We start from the raw sequence: 18,291 nt of genomic DNA on the forward strand, positions 1-18,291 counted from the left end.
CCTCTCCTCCACCTATTTATTGATGGTTTGCGACTCACCCAACCCTTTATATACCCCTACACCCCCCCAAAATAATGGCAATGTTTCAGCAAAACACCAGTCGAAAAAACCACTGTCAGATGATACACCCTAGCGGAAGAGCCGCAAGAAAGCAGGGACATGGGCAGCAAAAAGTGAAACGGGTGGTTGACTGCTACTAGGGGGAATCCAAATAAGAAACCCTATGAAATCTGTACTCATAATAAAGCCTTTGTTTGTCTAACATCTATGGTGAACACTCCACATAAGCACGTTACCTACTAGGACAGAGTCTCAGGATTGCGCCTGACCTGCTGGGTCTTGTGCAGTCTCTGCCATAAGAGATGATAAGGTCTGTCCTTCCAGGCTGCCACCTGGCTCTCTAGATGTAGGGAGAGAGGCTTCCCTCAAAGGGAAAGACCCAGACAGGGAAAGCTCCTTGATGGAGAAAAGAATCCTGAAGATGAAAATTGAGGTCTCTGAAAAATGATGAACAGCGTAACAGCTGGGTGAGGAAGAGAGGCAGCTGAGCAAAACACAGTAGACCAAGGAAAGAGGAAGCAGCAGATGAACTGAGGAGTACTGGGAAAAAAAGCACACAGGTGGATAACTAGCATAGAAACAAAGGAGGAATCCGGAGAGGATACTGGAGGCTGGTGTCAAGAGAGAAGAGCAGAGGGGAGAATAGTAGCAACTAGGGAGATGAGCAGTTGTGATGCTGCGGCTTACTGCGGACGCCAACTCTTGTAGGAACGGCTCCTGCAGTGCATAGGAATCCAGCCGCTATCTTCAGTATTATCTGGTGACAACCATCTTGGAAGAGGCTGGTTCGCTTCCAACAGGTCCTCACAGACCCAGGGCAAAGCCTGAAACTGACTCCAATAATAACACCAAAGTCCGTTGTTGGAGGATGTTGTTCCCTGACACAAGGCTGAATGGCAAGAGAGTAGCCGGCACGCAGCGGATGCTGCCGCTGCAACGCAAAACGCAGGGAGCCTTGAGGGGAGACCACATAGAGGATGTCATGGGCATGGAGCCGACAGTCCACGTATACCACAGTCGAAAAGCTCCTCAGGTCCTGTGCCGAGAATCCGACAAGAGTAGAGAGCCACGAGCACCAGCGAGGCCCTGAGAAGGCTGCTATAAATAGGGGCATCCAAGCGGCAGGCGGAGATGAACGCCGTCGGCAAAGGCATCACCGGCCGACTCTGGTGGAAGTGCTGCAAGAAACCGGGGACATGGGCCACACAGGAAGAAGGGAAATGGGTGGTTGATTGCTACTGGGAGGAATCCAAATCCTGAATCCTTAACTGGTAAGGAATATCCTTTGCGGGTTAAGGATGCCCGGCAAAGGTCTAAATCAGGACCGAAGAGTCCCAAGTGATACGCAATAAGCTATGAGTAAAGAAAGTCAAGAAAATACAATTGCCAAGTCCTGAGATGAGACGGTGATGCAAACCCTGGCTGAAAGCTATAAGGGAATCCCAGGAGCTAGACAGCTCATAAAAAAACTCCAGCTGAGATGAGGGCTCCAGAATAAGAGTTGATAATATTGAAAATCAAGAGAACATTTAATTGAAAAGTGTAGGGTCCACACTACCCAGGAGTGGGAAGGCTAGAGTGAGCGAGTTGGGCCACTGAAGAAGACAGTCTTGTAGAGAGATAAGTCGAATACCCAATTAGATGCACCCAATGAAAGCTTTGGGGAATTGAATGAAAAATGACTGAGTGACGTTGCACTTTTTTATGAGAGGAACATTTATTTGGATCTGGATTATTCTTTGCGAGAAATGCTGTGGATAGCCAAGCCAGAAACCGTGCCCTGGGAGGAACATCAATGTTGAAGATTGTCTGAAGCAGAGGGGGTCCACACAGAGGTGTTGACAAACCCCGGATGAAAGCCTGTTTCTTTTTATCCACTGGTAGGTAAGATAGTTGGGCAGGTTAGGACTGAGGACCGATTTCGGTTATTCTGTCAAGCACCTTTGTTTCTTAGGAAGGGAAGAACAAGTTACTTTCTTACCTGGTAACGTTCTTTCGATGGGATGGTCCGACGACGTATTCCATATCTATGATATGTAATCACCACAGCTGTGCTGCTTCGGAAACTTTTTTCGGCGTCTGCGTCGTGCGTCGATGTCGTCGGTGCGCCGCGGACCTCCTCCGACGTCATCCGATGTGATAAGTAGGACGCACGACACCCGTAGCCTCAGTTGTAGTTTTTTCCCCCAGAACGTGTGACATTAGTCAACTGCCAGTCAGACACCAATCCTTGCGGAACGTAAGCTGCAATCGCAAAAGAAATTCTGCAGCGGGGAAGGCAGGGAGGGAGCGATATGGAATACGTCGTCGGACCATCCCATCGAAAGAAAGTTACCAGGTAAGAAAGTAACTTGTTCTTCGAGGGAATTGGGTCCTCCGATGTATTCCATATCTATGACAGACTCCCAAAGCAGTACCAGAGCAAGGAGGAGGGAAAGAATTTAGAATCAAAATTTAGAATTGCAAATCAAATAGCAGAGCAAAGGACCGCCGTGCCAAAGGCCAGATCCTGTCCTCAGATGGAATCGAGGGAATAGTGACGTACAAATGTATGTACTGAAGTCCAGGTGGCTGCATCACAGATGTTGCGAATAGGAACACCCCTCTGCAGGGCAGTAGATGCAGCCATACCCCTGGTAGAATGGGCCCGCAAGCCAGCCGGTGGGTCCTTACCCGCCAAGCGGTAACACTCCGAGATGGCCAAAATAATCCAGCGAGACAAAGTGTTTTGTCACAGCTTGTCCCAAACGCTTTCCAGCGTAACCAATAAAGAGTTGATCGTCCACTCTGACCCGGGACATGCGTGAAACATAAAAGCTTAAAGCCCTCCTAGGATCAAGCCTATGGAGCCTCTCCTCTTCCTTACCAGGATGCGGAGGAGGATAGAATGCCGGAAGAACAACCTTCTGGGCCAAATTAAATTCCGTCACTACCTACGGAAGAAAAGAAGGACGAACTCTAAGGACAACCCTGTCCTTGTGAAATACAGTGAAGGGTGGCTTAACTGAAAGTGCCTGTAACTCACTCACTCTGCGAGCGGAAGTAAACGCAACTAAAAACACAGTTTTCAGAGTTCACAGCCTCAAAGGGCAAGAATGTAAAGGCTCAAACGGAGCACCCATAAGAAACTTAAGAACAAGGTTTAAATCCAAACCGGGCACCAGGAAAGGTGACCGAGGGAACACATTAGTGAGCCCTTTCAGAAACTGTGAAATTAAAGGGATTTTAAAGTAGGAACACTCTTCAGACGAGCGCTTAAAGATGGACAGCGCCGCCAGGTAACCTTTAATGGTACCCACTTGCAAGCCCCTGTGGGCCAAAGAAAGTAAAAAGGACAGAACCATGGGGATGTCACAAGCAAAAGGATCTACATTCTGAACTCTGCACCAGTCGCAGAACTTAAGCCAACGGCAACGGTACAGAGACTTTGTTGCTGGCCTCCGGGCCGAGAGCAACACCTCCATCACGTCTTCAGGGAGGTCCCAATCCTTATACCTCAACCTTTCAGAAGCCAAGCGTGAAGGTTGAGGGATCTGACCTCTGGATGGAGAACCTGACCCCCCCCCCCCTCCCGAGAGCAGATCGTAGTGGTAGGGAAGATGACGTGGAGGGCAGATGGACAAGTCGAGAAGGTCCGGGTACCACGTCCTCCGAGCCCACGCCGGAGCAATGAGGATCATCCGGGAACCGACCTTCCGTAACCTCCGCAGCACTTGCGGGATGACGGGGACTGGAGGAAACGCGTACAGCAGCGGGAATGACCACTCCACCACGAACGCATCTCCTAAGTCTCCTTTTGGAGGAAATTCCCGCGAGCAGAACCTCTCGCACTTCCGGTTGACACTGGAGGCTAAGAGATCCACTTGAGGGGTCCCCCAAAGGGCGAAAATCTCCAGGAGAATCTCCTGAGCCAACTCCCACTCATGAGAGATCGTGCTCTGCCTGCTCAGAGCGTCCGCCGTCACGTTTTCGTCTCCGGCCAGATGAACTGCCAAGATCGAAACTTCCTGCTGGATGGCCCAGAACTCGAGCTGCATCGCCTCCCTGCACAGAGGATGTGACCCTGCCCCCCTCCCCCTTTTTGTTGAGGTAGTGCATGGCCACTGTGTTGTCCGTCAGGATCAGGACATACTTTCCTCGCACAGTCAGCAGAAAAGCCTTCAGGGCTAACCTGACGGCCCTCAGCTCCAACAGATTGATATGGAGTCTGGACTCCGACGGAGACCAACGACCGCTGACTGTCAGCCCGTTGGCATGAGCTCCCCATCCCGTGAGGGATGCATCCGTCACGATCGTCACCTCCGGCTAGGGAAGCCAAAATGGAGCCCCCTTCATCAAGTTGCCTTCGACGGCCCACCACAGAAGGTCCCGGGCGACCGAGGGCATCACCTGAACCGGGTCAGACATCCTGCCGGAGGACCGCGACGATTGCACCTTGAGTGCCCACTGCAAAGATCTCATCCGCAGGCGAGCCTCTGGCACCAGAAGAATGCAGGATGCCATGAGGCCGAGCAACCTCAAGAACTCAAACGCTGGGAGCGTCTGGGCATGCTGAAACTTGTGCACCATCTGCTGAATGCGAAGAGCCCTCACCTGGGGAGGAAAACACTCCCCCAGGGAAGTGTCGAGCACTGCTCTGATGTACTAGAGCCGCTGTGTTGGCGTCAAATGGGACTTCTTTAAATTGAGGGAGAAGCCCAGCCTGTGAAGGGAGTGGCAGGTGACGGACAGATGATCCAGGACTTGCTCGGGAGAGCTCCCCCTGATCAACCAATCGTCCAGGTAGGGGTAGACGTGAATCCCCCCTTGCCTGAGATGCGCTGCCACCACCACCATGAGCTTGGTGAAAACCCTCGGGCGGAGGTCAATCCGAACGGCAGGACCCGAAACTGAAAGTGCGAGTCGCCAACCGCGAACGTTAGGTACTTCTTGTGCTTGGAATGGATCGGCACATGGAAGTAAGCATCCTTGAGGTCGAGAGACACCAACCAGTCCTGAAGCTGAAGGGCCTGGAGGACTTGAGAGAGAGTAACCATCTTGAACTTGTCCTTCCTTAGGAGTTTGTTCAAACCGCGCAAGTCCATGATGGGTCTCAATCCCCCGTCTTTCTTCGAAATCAAAAAATAAGGGGAATACCATCCCTTGTTCCTTTCCGCTACAGGCACTCGTTCTATGGCGCCAGTTGTAGGGCTTGAATTTCCTGCGCAAGGAGCGGATCCGGACTCTGCAAAGAGAGGTTCCCAGGTGGAATGTCGCGAGGCCTGTGCCGAAAGGGAAGACAGTAGCCGTGGGTTATGATCTCCAGAACCCACACATCTGAAGTAATGGCACGCCACTCTACAAGATGCTGCGCCAGCCTTCCCCCAAACGGCGAACCATGGGACATGGCCTCATGACTGAGTGGTAGCGGCTGCGGTGTTACCTGAGGGCAAAGAGGCAACTGCCCGAGCGGCCTTGGCACCACGGGTACCCTGTCGTCCACCTCTGGTACCCCTGCGTTGGCCTCTTTGACTGCCAGCGCCTCTCGCTTTACTGAAGGACGAGTAATAGCGAAAGGAACCACCCCTCCATTGCTGTCCCCTAGGACGAAAAGGCGGAGGTTGGCGAACTGCAGCGCCCAACGACTTCGCTGCAGCTTTTGAGGTCTGCAACCTCTCAAGGCTCTCGTCAGTCTTGCTGCCAAAAAGGAGTTCACCCTCAAAGGGCATGTTGAGGAGCCGGGACTGCACATCAGGAGCAAACCCCGACTTCCACAACCACGCAAACCTGCGTATCACGGTGCTCGCCGCCATGGACCTGCTGACGCATTCAGCCAAGTCCAAACTTGACTGAACGGACTCACACATGGCATCCTTACCATCCTGGACCAAAGCAAGGAATCCATCCCGTTCGTCCCCTTCGGGAATATGTTCAGCCGCTAACGCAACACAGTTCCACAGAGTGTGTGTGAAACGGGACAAGGCACAAATGGAGTTGGCCGCCTGAAGCGCCATACCACCAGAAAAAAAACACTTTCTTCGCCCAGCCATCAAAACGTTTGTCATCCCGATCAAGAGGGATGGTAGGGTACGACGCCTGCTTTGCCGGGGCCGTGGCCGCCTGCACCACCAAACTCTCCGGAGTGGGGTGCCTGGTCAAGTAGCAGGGGTCGCTACTGGCTGGACGGTATTTTCGCGACAAGGACCTGCCCACCGCCAGGAGACTCTCCGGAGTTGTCCATGCCGCCGCCGCCACCCTTCTCTGTAAAGCCATATGGAACGGCAGTACCGGGTCAGTTGGGGGACCAACATCAAGGATGTCCGTGAGATCATCCTGCCCTGGGGGAGCAGACCATCCCAAGTACTCGAAAACCCTAGCCATAAGGCGTCGGTACGAGGAATCGGCATGAGAGCCAGGCTCAGGCCTACAAAACTCCACCTCCGGAGAGGTGTCCAGTCCACTGGCATCATGCAGTGACTGCCTCAAGTCGTCAAACTGACTATGGCCCGAGACAATTTCATCTGGAACCTGACTAGGAACCAGGCCATCAGAATCCTCATCCACCTCCGAAATATATTCCAGGTGGCGAAAAGAAGGCACTCGAGAGTGCTTGCTCTTAACCAGAGCCTTCCTAGGGGGTTCCCCCGTGCCACGGGGTACCTCCGACACCCCGGCCTCGAAAGGCGTTGAGGGCGTCGAGTGAATCGGTGCCGGCGTCGAGAGAACAGGCATCGGCGCCGAGAGGATCGGCGTCGACGTCAGATGCAGCGCCGCCAGCATCGACGGCGTCGACACAGTCCTCGAAGTCGGAGCTCCGAGCGTGTCCTTCGACGACCTGAGCGTCGACGGCTTCGACGACTTCCTCGGAGCTGGAGCCTCGAGAAAGCCTATCGACGCCCTCGATGTCTTCCTCGAAGACATCACAGGTGCACACGGTCTCGAACGCGTCGAGGACCGGGACATGGAACGGGTACGTCGAGAACGAGTCCCATTGTCCGAACGGGACCTCTCCTGTGACTCGTGCCGACCACTCTTGCGAGCGGTGTCTCTCGACCTCTCACGACCGACCCCACTCGGGGGCGCGGACGGCTTAGTACCCTGCGACTCGAGAATCGCCAGCATTTTCTTCCCGAAGGAAGCCCATTCCTCCGGCGTCGCACGGCTGGTGGGGTAAGCGATGTTCCGGGCAGAGTCCTCCGAAGAGGACGTGGAAGACGACCGCTGTCGGTGTTTCCGAGAATGCCTCGAAGAGGTCGAGGAGTGGCGAGACTGACTCCTAGAAGGAGACCCACGAGACTTCCGACGATGACGCGGAGAGTCTCCTCTCGAAAGCCCTGCAGACTTCGGCTTCCGGTGCTTGGACACCCGACCTACCGACAACTTCTTCTTACGTTCACGTAAGGCTTTGGACGTGAGCGACTGGCAGTCGATACAGTCATCCGTGTCATGGGCCTCCCCGAGGCACCAGAGGCAGGCATCGTGCGAGTCCGTCACCGACATCTTGGACCCACACTCCCCGCACTTCTTGAAGCCCGGACACGGGGTCGAAGACGAAGTAGAAGACATCTTCACACGAAGGATTTTCTCACAAAAACGAACAGGTTCGAAGAACCGAGAAGAGCAGAACTCCAAAGAGTCGAGGCGTTAACCGAGATTCACGAAGCAACGCGTTCGCGGAAAAAACGGAACTGAGGCTACGGGTGTCGTGCGTCCTACTTATCACATCGGATGACATCGGAGGAGGTCCTCGACGACGGCGCATCGACGTCATCGACGCAGGACGCAGACGCCGAAAAAAGTTTCCGAAGCAGCACAGCTGTGGTGATTACATGTCATAGATATGGAATACGTCGGAGGACCCAATCCCCTCGAATCCCCTTTTAGCACTACAGCAAATGAGGCATTTTTTTGAATTTAAAGAAGTCTTGAATCATGTACTTTGGTCCTAGTCTTACTTCTGGTTTGCCACAGTGCGGAAAGTAAAATGTGAGCCAATAACCGCTTCAATGTGCACAAATGCAAAAACATATGCTAGACACTTTACTGATTTGATGATCCAAGTGAAAGCCAGTCCAAGCAGACCCCTAAATCCTCATTATATGTGGCAGACTAGGACAAAGTCCAGGAAAGATTGGCCAAAATTCCTTTACACAAAGATTGGACTTTGCAGACGTACGAGTGGGAGCTGAGCAGATCGTAATCTGTTTTTTTAATAACATTTTAAGCGGTTTATGTATCAAGATACTGATTTGTTTCAAACACTCACATATCCAGTCTTCTGACGAATAATCAGTTGGGTATCGTCTGCATAAATGTAAAAGGCAGCCTCGAATAATATCTCCTAGAGGTCACACATGCAGATTAGAAAGCAACGCTTCTGCGCATGTGGGGGCCTCTTTGGGAGCCGGCGAAGCAACCTGCTACGTGATGCGACCCCTGCTTGTAGTACATAGGTGACCTTCCAGAGCACACCCAGCATCCAATCTCTGCAGCTGCAAAGAGCCCAAGATGCCACCATCAGGAACGAAAGTCTGTTAGGACGGAAAAGGATGCACTACTTTAAGCATTAAGGAGGGCTCCCCTAAAGGGAAATTCCAGGGCAGCAGTTATTCCTGGTAACATAGATTAATACCACACAAGACTAAAGAGAGATGCAAAACAAAAAAATGAGCCAGCCGTTTCCTTTGGCTGCTTCAGGGAACCCTGAGCAGTGCCCCCCAACCCTGGAGGGGGCAACAGCGTGCAACGGATGGAGCCCAAGCATGAGGTTGGCACATGAGAACATGTGGGAGGAGGGAGGAGAACGGATCATGAATACATCAGGCCACCATATTGGTTTTGCCCGATAAAGATAATGGATGTAGTTTATGAGCAATCAATTCACACGGACAGAGACCCAACGCACTGGATAACATTGATCAACTGAAAAACATGCAAACCCATGAATCCAATGATAGGTGAAGGACACATGAAATGGAGGCGAATCTTGGGAGTGCCAGCCAGTACCAGGACCGGGTGGAAGGGTCCAGCCAATAACTGCCATTATTCAAAAATAGAAATTCTTTCTGGGCAAATTATTGTTTTCACAAGATTTGCTAATATAGCGCTAATCCTCTGTTCCAAGGGCTGGAATGGGGGTGGACGGTGGGATAAGGTGGGGGTGGGGGGAGGGTTAACTGCCCGGCAGCCCAAGTTATCAGCCTGAGCTAAGTGACGGCAGATAACGCAGGCACCGGGTTATTACCCCCCGTTACAGCCCTTGGAACAGGGGATTAAGGCTATTAGAACCCCAGGTTGCCAATGCAGTAACCTGAGGTGCTAAAAAAATGTAAAAAAAGAACACACAAAGAAATATATTTTCCTTTGCTCAAGGGGACGCGCGCAGCCTCCTGTTGAACAAAGGAAAATACTTTTCCAAGATGTCAGCCATGGAAAGTGAAGTGGCCCCACTTCCCATTTCAGGGTGGCCTGCAAGAGCAGAGAGGAAGGAGCAGCAGAGAGTGCCGCCGCAGAAATAAGGTAAGTGGTAGATGGGATGGGGCAAACAAAAAAAAAACAGGACGGGGTGGAGGAGGAAGATGGCGGTGGGGGCACGGGGATGGAACGCAGGCTTTCACCAGCGTTTTTTTCTCCTGTTCCTGGTCCTCCTTGTGCCAATTCTCACTTCTGTTCTTTTCCTTTCTGGCCACTAAACACTGGAACGCGCTCCCTCTCACCCTTCGTTCCTTCTTGTCTTTACCCGTTTTCTGCTCCTGCTTGAAAATTCACTTGCTTACCTGTTAATTTGTTTGCTTTATTTCATTCTACATTATTTGTACTGTGTCATTTCTTGTACAGCACTTTGGCGTATATCAGTATATAAATAAAATAAAAATCAAAACAACTCTAACAGCGGTATTACTTCCTGCAGTTCCCGACCGTGTCCTTTCTTGAATTCCCAATTGTTTCTCGCTTGTACAGGTAGGGGCCAAAGTGCTTGAACTCCTCCTAACTCTCTCACTGCATCAGCAGGAAGGTTGTGATGCTATGTGAGCAGGAAAGGGAGTGGGTTGACGAAGGAGTAGTAGCTGCGATCTTGATGCTGCAGGAGCCTTATAAGCTAATTATGGGTGGTATTAGCACCTAGACACGCGAGACTGGCCCCTACATATGGTAACTATAGCAGGTATGTGGGACAATAAATGGATTTAGAGGACTATAAAGGAGGTATTTGAGGCTGCACATGGCATACCATGGCAGCACCTCCACGAGTGAGGCTGTTCCGAACACAAGGGCGTATCGGACATAAAGGGCATAAAATGGAAGCACCAGGTGAAGTATAATAAGTGAAGCCACGCTTGGCATATGGCAGCACCAGGATACTGTATGCCAGGATGAACCTTACCCATTATGAACGCGGTATGTGAGGCTAAAGCTGGTATAATATACACCCAGGGAGAAGAGAGAGTCATAAGCTACCCCTATTTCACCGTTTAGACAGCGGTAGGTTTTAAAAAGGCAGGAAGAACACAAAAAATGGAAATAAGTACAAAACTGTTGTTACATCACAGTTTGGTAGATGAGGGTTAGTAACATATATTGTGGATTTCAAATACTACAATCAGATTGGTAGTATGTCATAGTGGTCACTACCAAACTGTGATATAACAACAGTTTTGTACTTATTTCCATATTTTGTGTTCTTTTGTTACAAGCCAAACTAGGCTTGCATGTGATCTTTCATTTCAAACTGTGTTTCCTTTACTATGAATTCTATATTCTATATGCATGTCTGAATAAACCAAATTCTCTATCCACTCCCATTTTTTGTGACTTTCGATCGCTAGCATTTACAAACTAGCTTCCTGCCTTTTGAAAACCCACCGCAATCTAAACGGTGAAATAGGGATAGCTTATGACTCTCTCTTCTCCCTGCAATTAACACCTTTTGGAGTCAAGCCCCTCTTTAACAAAAAAGAAGGCATTTAGCCCCCTTTTTTCTATAATAATATACACCCTACAGATAAGGGGTGTATCAGCCACTTTTACTAAAAATCGGCAAATACTCCCAAAAAATAAAAACAGGGAGTAAAAATACTCCCAATAAAAAAATGGGAAATGGACATATAGGAGCCTGTGCCCCTGTGTTCACCCAAACAATTCCATGGATGTGTTTGGACCAGTAGTTCATGTAGTACCACAGGTAGAAATGACTATAATTATGTAAGAGGTGAAATGTATCTTTTAATATGCATGAATAACTTAGTGCAAAGGAGTATTTCTCATAAAAACATTTGTTTTACAGTTGAACATATGTTTACTCGTTTATAAAATACTCCCATTGGGAACGAGACTCGTGTTTCTATTCCCCAAAAAATCCTTTTACTCCCAACTTTTAAAAATAGGGAGTAAAATACTCCCACTTCACAACCTTATCTTGGGCACTGGCCGTATATAGGTGGCTACACTTTGCAAAAGATTGACTGCCTTGTGTGTACAAGTCCATTGTACCACATTGGAGTGAGCTACTATATATTGCTCGGTTTCCATGAAGATTTCCTCATTGGAGGTCTCAACACTGATCCCACAATGGTTGTGCCCCCTGAGAGCACCTATGTCTCTAGGAGTCCGGGTACTTGGAGTACCAACATGGAGGACCAACTTATTTCCCTCTGAGTCTCCTCATTTAGCAGGATGTTTGTGATCTTCTGGGTGCATGCACATTGGGTGTGATCCTAAATGGGCAGATCATGCTGTACCAAAGTGCTGTGCCAACTCATGTGAAAGTCTACTATTGATTAGACATTGGTTCTATGTGAGCAAGTGGGTGAGTGGGATACATATGCTGTGGCCGTATATGGTCGTGTCTAATGCATGACTGCTTTCCTCTGAGAAAGGGGACTAACATTACAGAACCAGATATGACTTGTTTTTTAGGGTTCAGGACTCAAGCCTGAAACCACACTAGAGAGAAAGCCTATGAAAATTCAACACAAAAGTTAAACAGGAGCCTAGTTGTTGCGCGTCTGTCAAAACATTGAATTAATGTAGCCCTGTAATTGGGGATTGAGTACCACCCACCACCAACAATCTTCCTTATCACACAAGGGCGTATTCATCACTCGCATTTAACAGTGCAGAATATTCATTGCCATGAAATTCACTAACAATTTAAAATAAAACAATTTTTAAAAAGTACAGTTAGCAAGTTTGGTCCACTGTGTTAGACAAGAAACACCATCGGACAGTAACAGTTGAATAATGTGTCTTCTCATCCCAAAGCACTATTGGACCAGAGTTCTGCAATCTGTGGCACTGGCGATGATCCAAATACAATCCCCATAGTCCCCCACCATTGATTATTCTGGCTAGGTGTGCTGATAGCCCAACATATCTTGAGAGCCAAAGGCTAAAGGCCGCTGCCCATAGAGATTACAGAGGGAGCCCTAAAACCTTCCAGAAGTAATTTGCAGCCTATTAGGACTTTCCTGGTGGAGAGGAGGATCCAGGCATCAGTCTTGTAAATCAACTAGGCTTAGCGCAGTAGAACAGGAACATGCCACTCTTCATGCCAGTGGACAATGGGCAAGCTTTTTTGTACTAAATCAAAAACTAAAATGGTATAAGGGAAGGTGGGGTGGTAAAAAGTAATCTGTTAGCCCATGGAGAGGAAATGATTAATAGTGTGCTTATATGCCTGGCATTTCTCTACCTTTCCATTTTGAAAGATTTAATCTACCCATCACACTCATTTTATTACATACAACGTGGGAAAAACATTTATTCCATTGCTTTGTTAAAACACCCAATAAAACATTTGAAATACAAAAAGGTAGAACATTAATTCCAAAACACGGTGTCCAGTTAATTGTGCCATTCATCCGCTTGGACTGTGTTCTCGATGGAAACGTTCCATCACTGCATATCGGCTTGAACCCTGCATTCACCCTCCTTAATCTCATGTCTCGAACAGTAAGAAAATAGGAGGCCCAGGCCACGTTGAAGGTCGCATACCAAAAAGGCTGCGCTTATCAGGACGATTTGGTGCAGCTTTCAGCATACAGGAAAAGGGTCATTCTCCTGCCGCTGCACCACCCTCTCCTCACCCCCCTGCCGATCTCCTTGTGCATTTGCAAGATTTACTTTTTCTTTTTTTCTTTTCAAAATACATTTATTGGCATTTCTTAAGCATTTTCCATAACCCCTCGCCCCCTTTTGAGGAACCACCTCACATTTACCTCTTCTGAGGTATACAGTCCATTCTTCCATATTTTCTTAGTTCACCGGTTTCTCAGCCGATGTCCAATACCCAAATGTTTTGAGGGCACCATTGTTGCACAAAATCGCTTTTGAGGAAGCATACACATCTCTCCCCACACCCTTGAATCCTGTAGGTCAACCATTCCATCGCCACTATATACCAAAGCTTACAATACCAACTAACCATTGATGGCGGGGCCAATTGTTTCCAGTCTTTAGTGATTACCATCCATGCAGGCAGTAATGCTGTAGTCGGAGCGCTTTTCAGGGATTTCGAGATATGTGGTTTCGGGTTCACTATTCCAACCAGGGTCCTGCTAATGTCAGGGGGAGCGCTTTTGGGACCACCGCCTGTAGGCTTTTCATAATCTCAGAATCCTTCCATCTTGGGGCAACTCCACCAGATGTCCATCCAGTTCCCTACTCCCTTGCATCCTCACCAACATTCTTTGGATGACGAAGGAAACATCACCCAGTGCTGGGCCCGTGGCCGTATCAAGTAGCCTGGGAAAGATCACTGGGGGAAGCTATACCTTTGAAGAACTGTGGAGGACCATTACAAAACTGACTAGGTCGCTACAAGTATGAGAAGCGTGGTATAAAATGATGCTGTAGCGGCATTACACCCCCAGCAAATTACACAAAATGTATGAAGCAACTCAGCTAAGTGCTTAGGCGGTGGCTCTCGGGATGCACAGACAAAATATGGGCTCGCATGGACACGGCAGTAGCCGGAATACCCTGTCAGGTTTGTTATGGTTGCGGGGGAGCAAGAGACCATCAAATGTTAGACATAGTAAAGTTCTTCACACGACATGCGAGGTCTGGGATAGGAGACTCAAGAAACGACATTTATGTCGATACCGTCTCCCTTCACCCCAATGTTTGAGAATTCCAATTTCACACCGGGCATGGTAAAATGATCATTTAAAAAGTGGAAGGAAAAGGGGTGTGAAAAAATTGGAGACATGGTATGGGAAGGAGAAGTAATGACATCTGAGTAATGTAAGGCACAGGTGGGGCTAAGGGAAAGAGATCGATTTGCAAGTCTTTCCGTCTTCTGGGTCTCAAACGTCGGGCGAGTCAGCCCCTCGCGAGTGGCACAGGGCTCTGACACAGAGCTCCTCGTACTTCCATTTACAATCTTTTGTGCCCGCACACATTAGATCACGGGCAACAGACCATAAACTGATTTTACATTTTCGATTTTTCAGTTTCTAAATTGAGAGCAGCAGTACAATGAGTTGGCGAAACCACCCAATGGCCCCAATTTGTCTCCCAACCCACACACCTATGAAAAAATGATCCCCTTTGACAAACATCCTATCTGTAATTTTTGTTGAAATTATATATTGTTGGTGAATGTTATGACAATGAATATTCTGCATTGTTAAATGTGTGTGGTGAGTATTCTGCTATTAAATCCATGGGTACCCAAGTGAGCAATCAAAACCTGACTATTGCTATCACAATAGCTCAAACGTGTTACATTCACTTGAGGTTGTAACACCAGTCACACAGCACAAGTTCACCCATACTAAAATATTATCATATAACATACTTGTACTGTTCTTCATCAAGTAACGGTTTTTGGGCATTCAAGTATCTCCTCATGGAATCCTCTAGCTTCGGAACTGGCAACCTGAAAAAAAGACAGAAAGTCACCCTGCTGAGTTTTCTCCTTCTGTGTTTGCTTTCTGTAACAGAATAATGAGCCTGCAATCGTCGCTTATTAAAATTGCATCTTTAATGGGGCATAGTTGCCCTCAACTTGGAGGCCAGGCCTGCAGTGGTGTGTAATTACCAACTACATCATGAAGGCTTTGCCATGCAGGCCTTCCTCCGCATCTATAAACACATACAGTGTAGCCTTAAAGACCGATGGCCTGCAAGCTTCAGCTCCATTACAACTTTCCACAGTGTGTCAACAACATACATTCTGTGACATTTTCATATGAGCCATTTGATTAAAGGTTATTTTTAATGTGAAACATAATAGTTTGTGTCCAATTTATCGATATGTGCTAATTACAAAATGTCAAACGAATATACGTAGACATACTACAGTAATACGATTACAAATAACATGTGTAACCACTCTGAACTGCCTACATGCACTACATAAATTGAGAAACGTCAGGGCATTAGGCTGCTATATCCGTGATGATACCATACTAATTGTGTAACACTCGGGTACATAAACCCATACATCGAGTAAGAAATAAATTGATGGAAATGTCAAAAAGCCCTTTCTTAGCGGTCAAATGAAAAAATAAAGAGAGAAGAGAAAAATTAAAGGTTGACGGAAATGTAATTAATAGAAGGAACAAGTTACTTACCTGTAACTGTTGTTCTCCAGCATGGGTCTGGCATGGATTCACATGCTCATGAATATTCCCCGTCGTCAGGCTGGGAATCCTCGGTAAAGAAAAAACCAGTATCAGTTTCGTTTCTGATCTGTCTTTCGTAGTAATAACCAATCACTGGTCTCTGCGTCATACTGACCACAGCCAATGACTGCCCTCTACCTAAGCACCGCCTCTGGCAACCATCTTCAGATTTGGAAGCACGTGAAGTGGCAGTATGACCAAGTGAAGAGCCGCAGAGGGGTAGGCGGGAGGCTTCGCATGTGAATCCATGCCAGACCCATGCTGGAGAACAACAGTTACAGGTAGTAACTTGTTCCTTCTCCAGCATGGGGTCTGGCATGGATTCACATGCTCATGAATAAAGAATACATAGCAGTACACACATGCACAACCACGGGAGGTGGCAAAGACTCAACATTAAGCATTACCTTACCTCCTCACCAGGCTCACCTCAGGCGAACAGGTTGCGCAGCACTGCTTGGCCGACCCTGGACTCCTCCCTGGAATCCCGGTCGACGCAGTAGAATTTCGTGAAGGTGTGCGTCGACCTCCACGTAGCAGCCCTGCATATGTCCAGCAGGGGCACACCAGATAGGAACGCCGTGGTAGCTGCGATCGCTCTGGTGGAGTGGGCTCTCGGACGGCCAAGCAGCGGTCGGTTTGCCAACCGGTGACAGTACATGATACAGCCGGAGAGCCATCTGGAAATGGAAGCCTTCGAGAGAGCCTTCCCCTGATTGACAGGTCCAAAGTTCACAAAGAGTTGTGACGTCTTCCGAAAACACTTTGTGCGGTCCACGTAGAACTTCAGCGCTCTAGCCACATCCAGCGAGTGCAAAGTCCTCTCAGCCGGCGACGAAGGCGACGGGAAGAACACAGGCAACACCAAGGGTTCGTTGAGATGGAAGTCCGACGGTACCTTGGGCATGAAGGAGGGGTGCGTCCTGAGCACTACCCTCGTGTCGTGAAAAGTCAAGTACGGGGCCTTGCAGGAAAGGGCCTGGATCTCTCCCACCCGTCGTGCGGAGGTGATGGCCACAAGAAACGCTGTTTTCCACGACAGAAACTTCAACGGGGCCGAGTGCAGAGGCTCGAACGGAGGTCCCATGAGCTTGGTCAGCACCACGTTGAGCTCCCACGCCGGGGCCGGAGCCTTCACCGGCGGGAACGATCTGAACAGTCCCTTCATGAACTCTTTCACCAGACGATGAGACCACAAGGACGTCCGGCCCGTGGTTCTGGTGTATCGGGAGATCGCAGCAAGATGAATCTTGATGGACGCGTGTGCCAGTCCAGCTTTGGCCAGCGTCAGCAGGTACGGCAGTACTTGGGGAGCCGTAATCCATAGAGGGTTAATCTTCTGTGCGTGGCACCAGACAGAGAACCTCTTCCATTTGTGTCCGTAGCATTTAAGAGTCGAGGACGCCCTGGCCTTTGCAAGAACCTCTCTGCAGTCGGCCGGTATGTCGTATCCTCCAAACTCTAGCGCTGCAGGAGCCAGGCCTGCAAGTTCAGCGATTTCGGGTCGTGGTGGAGGATGGCGCCTCCTTCCCTGGAGAGCAGATCCGCGTCCACCGGCAGCTTGATTGGCGGGGACGCTGACAAGTCCAGAAGGTCCGGGAACCATATCTGCCTCGGCCACGCAGGTGCGACGAGGATCATCCTGCACCGTGACCTCTTGAGCTGGTTGACGAGCCGGATTAGCAGCGGCAAAGGAGGGAACGCGTAGAGGAACAGGCCCTCCCAGGGGAACGAGAAAGCATCGCCCATGCTCCTCGCCTGGGGAAACCTGCTGGCGAACCTCAGGCACTTGGAGTTCGTCGCCGTCGCGAACAGGTCGATCTGGGGAGTGCCCCACCGTCGGAAGAGGCAATCCACTAGATCCTGCCGTAGCTCCCACTCGTGGCATGAGCGCAGCTCCCTGCTGAGCGAGTCGGCGATGGTGTTTTTTATCCCTACCAGATGAAACGGCACCAGAAACATCCTTTGGGCGACGGCCCAATGCCACAGGTCCTGCGCCTCCTTGGAAAGTGCTGGGGACCTGGTTCCGCCCTGTTTCCTGATGTAAAACATGGTGGTGGTGTTGTCGGTGAAGATCCTCACCACCTTGCCCTTGAGGGACGGAAGGAAGGACCTGAGGGCCCAAAACACTGCACGGAGCTCCAGGACGTTGAGGGACGGAAGGAAGGACCTGAGGGCCCAAAACACTGCACGGAGCTCCAGGACGTTGATATGTAGGGATTTCTCCGTCGGGAGCCAAAGGCCTCTTGCGTGCAGATTTTCGGTGTGCTCTCCCCACCCTTCCAGGGAGGCATCCGTGGTCACTGTCTCCTGGTGGGCTGGGGTCTGGAAGTCCATGCCCGCCGTCAGATGCGCGCGGGTGCCCCACCACCGGATCGCTCGTCGGAAACTCTCGTCGAGTGTGATCCTTTCCTCGAAGCTGCCCGTCGTTTGGATCCAGCGCGCGTCCAGGAACTCCTGCAACGGGCGCATCCGGAGCCTGCACATGGGAATGAGGTAGATGCAGGAAGACATCATTCCGAGGAGGGACTTGATGGACCTCACCTTGGCCGCGTCGGCCACCAACATCCGCTGCACCTTGCCCAGGATGGTCCTGGTCCTCTCCTCCGACGGGGAGGCCAGA

The 18,291-nt window shown here is 49.8% G+C and overlaps 1 protein-coding gene across 2 annotated transcripts in view; it reads right to left on the reverse strand.

Moving 5' to 3' along the window:
* The window catches only part of LOC138546897 (carnitine O-palmitoyltransferase 2, mitochondrial-like), a 135,740-nt gene that overhangs the window by 45,196 nt on the left and 72,253 nt on the right, over window positions 1–18,291 (reverse strand). For both annotated transcript variants that reach the window (XM_069642172.1, XM_069642173.1), the window contains one exon: window positions 14,840–14,920. In XM_069642172.1, the coding sequence (XP_069498273.1) occupies window positions 14,840–14,920 (81 nt within the window). Of the gene's footprint in view, window positions 1–14,839; window positions 14,921–18,291 lie in introns of those variants that run through there.

Source organism: Ambystoma mexicanum, chromosome 1q (genome assembly GCF_040938575.1).
Source record: "Ambystoma mexicanum isolate Mex_15411 chromosome 1q, UKY_AmexF1_1, whole genome shotgun sequence".
In the NCBI taxonomy this organism is placed as follows: domain Eukaryota; kingdom Metazoa; phylum Chordata; class Amphibia; order Caudata; family Ambystomatidae; genus Ambystoma; species Ambystoma mexicanum.